The 6377-nt window shown below is 46.7% G+C and overlaps 4 protein-coding genes across 4 annotated transcripts; 2 read left to right on the forward strand and 2 right to left on the reverse strand.

Annotated features, from left to right (window-relative positions):
• Positions 1-369: 369 nt before the first annotated feature.
• GLAREA_06791 (POZ) lies at positions 370-1362 on the reverse strand (the record flags this gene model as incomplete). Its single annotated transcript, XM_008080739.1, has 4 exons — positions 370-909; positions 980-1084; positions 1145-1271; positions 1325-1362. 4 exons carry the CDS (start codon positions 1360-1362, stop codon positions 370-372), a joined length of 810 nt encoding a protein of 269 aa, XP_008078930.1.
• Positions 1363-2001: 639 nt separating this feature from the next.
• On the reverse strand, positions 2002-3397 carry GLAREA_06792 (NTF2-like protein; the record flags this gene model as incomplete). The annotated part of the gene is made up of 4 exons (XM_008080740.1): positions 2002-2317; positions 2367-2536; positions 2586-3016; positions 3118-3397. 4 exons carry the CDS (start codon positions 3395-3397, stop codon positions 2002-2004), a joined length of 1197 nt encoding a protein of 398 aa, XP_008078931.1.
• Positions 3398-4122: 725 nt separating this feature from the next.
• Positions 4123-5185, forward strand: GLAREA_06793 (uncharacterized protein; the record flags this gene model as incomplete). Its single annotated transcript, XM_008080741.1, has 2 exons — positions 4123-4557; positions 4610-5185. The coding sequence occupies 2 exons, from the start codon at positions 4123-4125 to the stop codon at positions 5183-5185; spliced, it is 1011 nt and encodes a 336-aa protein (XP_008078932.1).
• A 340-nt stretch (positions 5186-5525) lies between these two features.
• On the forward strand, positions 5526-6347 carry GLAREA_06794 (uncharacterized protein; the record flags this gene model as incomplete). Its single annotated transcript, XM_008080742.1, has 1 exon — positions 5526-6347. One exon carries the CDS (start codon positions 5526-5528, stop codon positions 6345-6347), a length of 822 nt encoding a protein of 273 aa, XP_008078933.1.
• Between the last annotated feature and the right edge of the window lie 30 nt (positions 6348-6377).

Below are 6377 nucleotides of genomic sequence, written 5' to 3' on the forward strand. Positions count from 1 at the left end.
GACAGAAGCAGTCGTGGCTTCAAACTAAAGCGTTTCGGATAGCGACGAGCGCGCACAGAGCTATGTCGCAGCTTCGCCCCAACTCTTGCTCGAAACAAACTAAGCTATCTCTATTACTCTGAGTGGAACAAAAGGGGTGAATGAGCTGCTTGCATACATGGAACGAAGGGCCGCGATAGTGTAAAATTGGCACGTATACCCAGGGCAGATGCATAGAATCAAAATTCTTGTGTGTAACTAGAGCATTTTCATCCGACTCTTCCGCCGTGCAGGAAATTTGGGATTTCTTGGATAATCAACTCCCAATATACTTAAACAAAACAAAGTTTACTCAGCACTATAACACGATATATCTTTGTCTATCACCGGCTAGTGTATCACATAGCGCAACCCATCAACAAAAGCATTTTCCACAATCGTCGCATTCATAGTGCCCGCTTTCAGCAATTCGATATCTTCAGAGTCACATACCGGACATTTTTCGTATTGCTGGGATACTGCGGGTGCCGCAGGGATGCCTCTGGTTTTCCCAGATACCAGTGATGCGGCAAGGACGTCGAAAGCAATTTCAGCGTTGGCTTTACACAAAGCACAGAATTCGCCATGATCCATCAGTTCTCTTGCATGATTCCCGGCAGCCTTAACTGCAATGTCTCTCAAGTCTCGCTCAGAATCTGGACTGGCTTCATACAGGAGCTTCAGGCTATCCACGAAGGACGCGCTGTTCCAATAATCGGGGAGAGCTGCTTCGTACTTGGCTTTGGCAAGATTCTTGAACCCACTAACATCGTATTTGTCACCGAGAACGAAAGCGAGGGCGTTATTGAGAAGAGGATTGCGACCCGTGGTATCGATGGGCTGTGAATGAGCCAAATTTGCCGTGCTTTCGTGGTGGTGCTTTGCGTGCTTCTTTACGTGTTTCATGATGCCCCGAGATTTTTTTTGGCGTTGTTGTCGGCGTTGTTGTTGGTATTGCCACAACTTGTTGCCCGTCCGTGTAGTCCATCGTGTACATGTAGCTAATTAGTCGCTCCACGGTGTCTGGATCGTCGTCCTCCATTACGAAGATTCCAGTAGTGGATTCCTGCCCATATCAGTAAGTATTTGATGGACCTAGGGGCGGTGATGATCCACACAAGCTTACCTTCCATTCTCGATCGACAGCAGCAGCAAGCACCTTCGAAGCCAGACAACAAATTGCTCGATGCACATTGAAAGTCTTCTCTTTACAAACGATCTGAAGATCGGAGTATCGACCAGTTGATAGCAGGCTAAAAAAAGTCAATCTCAAGACGCGTTATGATGCGTACTAGATCTGACTTACGAGGATGTCACAGACTTCAATCCTGCTGCTTCTGCCATGATTGCTTTATCCGAACTCGATTTCAATTGAGAGTCCGAGAGGAATGTTGAGAGACAAAACCTGGAGAAGATAGTGATATGAATTTTATAGGTGGTAGTGGGGCCCCAAAGGTGAAGCTCAGAAACTGGGCTTAGCTAAATGCACGCATATGATATGTCCACTGGAAAATCTAAAAGATTACGTTGTAGAGCCTTGATAGGAGGGTTACAAAGAATAGATCGATTCTATGTGCTAATTGCAACCAAGAAACCCCCCGGTATATGATTTCAATTCGAGGAGCCGTACGGATACAAACGGATACAAACGGATTCAGCATCTGACCACGATGCAGAAGACGTTTGCTCAGACAACAAGTCGTCCATGGCCAATTATTGTATAACTTAAGGAGATTGCGTATTGCTTTTGTTATACTGTAAGCTGTACTAGGAGTATCGTGAACAGATTGTCAGGAGCTAATGGCATGCTATAGAGTTTAGAGCATGTGTGCTAAGAAACCCATAGAAGACCAGCTCGGCTTTACTGATACTGGGTGCTTGAGCGATTACTGGCTGGTTTAAAAACAGCCTCACAATATGACTTCTATTCTCTGCCAAAGCCACAAAGCCAAAGCAATTTGGATTCCGGGATGGAACACCTATTCAATTTGTGTCCACCTCTCGGATTTGATAATCAAACATGCCGTTCGATGGAACACTGTTCTTATCCAAAATCTTCTTCGCCGTGTCGGCACCAGCAGCCGGCACTTGGTACTCAAATCTCTTCCCCGAAGCCGGTACCTGTCCATTTGGAAGTGCGTACGGAAAAGGGAGATATTCCGGCATCAAGCCGAGCTGGACAAGAACAGACGCTTGGTCCCAAGCAATATGCTCATGGTAGAGTCGATCACCCCTGACATTGACGACAGAAGTGAAAGGCACGCGGACATGCTTCCCGGTAGGTGGGACGCCAGGCAAGCTATTACCTGGTCAGCAGTGAACCAATGGCAAAACAAGGAGCAACATACAGCCAATCGATTTGCATGTTATGTGTGAAGACAAACACGAATTCATCGATCACTCGATCGATGCCAACCGTCCTGCTCACCAACTCTAGTTCAGTATCTTCAGGATTATTGAAGACGAAGTGGTGTCGGTAAAACTTAGTCAACCTCTCCCGTCCAATTCCGCCCGTCATCTGCCGTATTATCAGCACCTCTATATTTCTCTCGTGTGGATATACAAACGGTTGGAATATGGTTGACATATGGCTGTTGAACCATCGTGCCCATTGTTTTTTCTACATTTCTCTCCGCAAATTCATAGCGAGTGTGCTCTTCCCATATTGCTTCCAAATCGAAATAAGGGCCCCCAATATGCTTCTTGAGAAATGTGAGGTTTCGGGAATGCGATATGGATTCGGACGAGTAATGGAATTTCTCTGGATCTGGGACAGCAAACGTGGCGTATTTTGCTTGAGGATATCGAAATATCTTGTGCGGTCTCTGTTCTTGAGGCTCATCGACGGCTGGACCCCCGAGGTGATGCAGGTATGGAGGAAACGAGTTTTCGCCCTCATTATATCGCAAAGCTTCCTTTCCATATCCCACCACCGCTACAATGCGTGGGCATTGTGGCAGAAACGCGGCCACCTTATTCCACGAGTCTGTATCGAATACTGCATGGAAAACGTCAGCGCGGAGTTCTGTCCTACTGTGCAAATCGGCTTGCCTATCAATCCTACCTTGTCCCCGTCGCAGGTCGGACATTTGCTCAAACCATCAAGGGCAATCTCAATACTTTTCTGGGGACTGCCGGTAGAATCGATGGACGCAAGCTGTATCTCTACAACTGCGAATCCTTCTTCGGCCCATTTCTCAAGCGGTGCGAGATGATCTGGGTTCGAAGTGACGTTGGAGGTTACAGTCGGAATCAAAACGATGAGGCCCGGGCCGTGTCCTAATCGGGACAACGGTGGTTGCAACTCAATCTTCGCACCTAAAGCTATCCTTTTTGCTGACGGCAATGACACCTCGACGTGATTTTCCGAATCTTCCATTTCGAAGTTATGAAAGGAGTCCTGTCGAAACTGGCGAAGAGATTGCTGTTCACGCTCCAATCTCGGTATCTGGGTATGTTGGCGTCTCCCACTTTCGTTTGGTGAACGCGTCAATGACAATCCATCTCTTCATCGTCTTATCGACGGGAGTCCACAAGAGTTCCCATGAAGAGGCGATGATAATAATTTGAACTGGACTTAAGTTTAAGAAGGATGTGACAGGGCTTGCGAACCCTCCCAAAGCCCTCCTACGAGAAAATCTATTTGGAGTCTCCCTATTGAACCTTTTCTGTGGTATTCAATAATCCTACTCTTCATGTATATTCCGCGTTTGTCAGTTGGTGTTACCTACATCTTATTGTATGCACGTTTCGCTTCGATAGGGCTGAAAAGCTGAAATATTGAAAATTGCTTGCAGGTTGTCAGCAGGCTTCTGAGAGGGTGGCCGCCAGCCACATCGATCGTGACTTCCTCATGTTTCAATTCATGGAGCTCAGCCGACGAGTCAGATCATTGTTCCAAACTTTGGCGCATGCTCAAGGCTATGGTATGTTCCAATATCAGCTGAAGAGCGCCGTCCTAAGATTTCCTCAATTTTCATCCTTAAAGTCTGTTATGCCCTCGCACTTTTTCTCTGCCTTCTTCCTACTTCTCTCAAGACTTACCTACATGTGCATTTGTATCTCAATCAAAAACTCATCAAGATCATCGAAATCCGAATCGCCATGTCTCAAGGACTCTCGCGCAAAGCTATCGAGGCAGCAATCCAGAAATACGGACCTGTCATCTACACTCACCCAGAAGATCAATATCTCCCCTGTTCGGTCGAATGGTTCCTCACTCACTGCACGCTCGTCGAAAGTAAAGCGCCAGGGTCCAAGACGGTTCATCCCCTCGAGACACAGCTCCCGACCGGTCCCAAAGAAGGAACAAGATGGTACCTTGATATCGAAGACAGCGTAAAGCCTGGCAATATGGAAAGTGCCAAGGCATATGTGAACGTATTCTGGGATGGGAAATTGCCATATACTGATTTACAGTTTTGGGTATTCTCAGCCTACAATGGTCATGGGACAGCCAAGTTTGACAGCCTTGTCTTCAACAAAGTCGAAAGAACTGGCAATGTGAACCTTGCACCGCTAGGCGAGCATGTTGGAGACGTAAGTTGTCGAGAATCATGGATAGTTGAAGATGGCTAATTGCTACTGACAGTGGGAATATGTGGGTATACGCGTTGACAATACGACCCAGGAACTGATTGCGATCATTCTGTCTGAGCACGGGAAAAACATCGTTTTCGACAAGGCTGCCATCACCAAATCATTCACTTTTCAGGATACTACCCATCCGATCATCTATTCCTCCTTAAACGGGCACGCGAACTTCCCATCCATAGGGCCAAATTACACGGAACACCGCAAAGTCCTCGGGATTCCATTCGGCTTGGAATTCAACCTCCTCAATACTACTGCCGCTGGAGGGCCTTCCATCAATACCTCGCTCAAATACCAACTTGTCAACGCACCATATCTGACCGAGGACAAAGTTGTGAGCCCTGCGTGGGTTGGCTATCCTTATCGATGGGGTCCGGAAGGAACCGCGATTAATATGGATGCTAAGACTTTAGGGGAGATTATCAAGGTTGTTATTGGCGATAAAGATGCGACAAAGCTGATAGATACACCTATCGTCTTGTTGGCAAGTGAGCTACTACACATTTTTGTCAAGGCTGATGTTAACGGTGCCGGCGCACCGATGGGACAAAGTCCCTGGAGAGGCTTGTACTGACAATATGACGTGGTGAAGACTCAGTGTTTATTTAACAATTAGTCTCGGGGTTTCTCTAGTGGGCATCTGATGCTGGATACAACCAGCAGATTGGAAGTGATAATGTCACTGTTTTCTTGAAACCCATCGCAGAGCTCAACGAATGAAACTGAATTTCACGGGATACAAACAATGAGATATGCTCTATCTTTGCCCATCCAATGGAAGGAGACAAGCAGCTATTTATAGCATATTTCTGCATCTTCCTGCATTTTCTTGGCATCAGCTTGGAAGGAGGAAAGACAGGAAACACACAACAAGTAAGTAATTTTAACTTAAGCATTAGCCCGTTCCTTAGAAAATGTACTTGCCCTTGAACAACAACTCCGAAGAGTTTCGGACTGTGACACTCCAACCCGGCAATTTCGAGGACGAAGTAGAATGCCTTCTCAACACTGTTTCGGCGATTGATCAACTATCCAACCGATATGAGGCTCTATCATATGTTTGGCGGTCCCCAGAATCCACTACTGCAATCAAGCTTAATGGAAAAACCCATCAAGTGACGAAAAATCTGGAATCAGCACTGCGACACCTACGCTACATTAAGCATCCAAGAGTGCTTTGGGTTGACGCAATCTCTATAAACCAAGATGACATCGAGGAACGGAACCGAGAAGTAACAAGGATGGGTCAAATATACAGTCAGGCCGCTGGTGTTGACGCATGGCTGGGTGAAAGCTTTGAAAATAGCAATTTAGCTCTGGATGCGTTCGGTGTGTTTCCAACGTCGATGGATGTGCACTGGAGACCGCACGAAAATGAAGCACTGCAAAATCTCGTATGCGATGAGGCAACGATGGATGCTCTCTCTAAACTGTTCAAACGGCCATGGTGGCATCGTATGTGGATTGTTCAGGAAGCCACTCTTGCCAAAAATCTCACCTTCGTCTGTGGCAGCCGTCAGATAACTTGGGATACTTTTTTGGTCCCAGCAAAATGCTATCAGAAACATTTTGGATTCTGCTGCAACGCGTCTGTCAATGTCACCTGGCCCATCGAATCTCTCGGTCATTTCTTCCGTCCTATTGTCGTCATCAGCGGCTCCCGCTCATTACACGAAACTATGGACATTGAACGTTTGATTCCACCCTTCCGTGGTCGCATATGCACTGATCCTTGAGACAAAATATACGGGTTGCTAGGGATTTCC

Source organism: Glarea lozoyensis (genome assembly GCF_000409485.1).
Source record: "Glarea lozoyensis ATCC 20868 chromosome Unknown GLAREA14, whole genome shotgun sequence".
Lineage (NCBI taxonomy): Eukaryota > Fungi > Ascomycota > Leotiomycetes > Helotiales > Helotiaceae > Glarea > Glarea lozoyensis.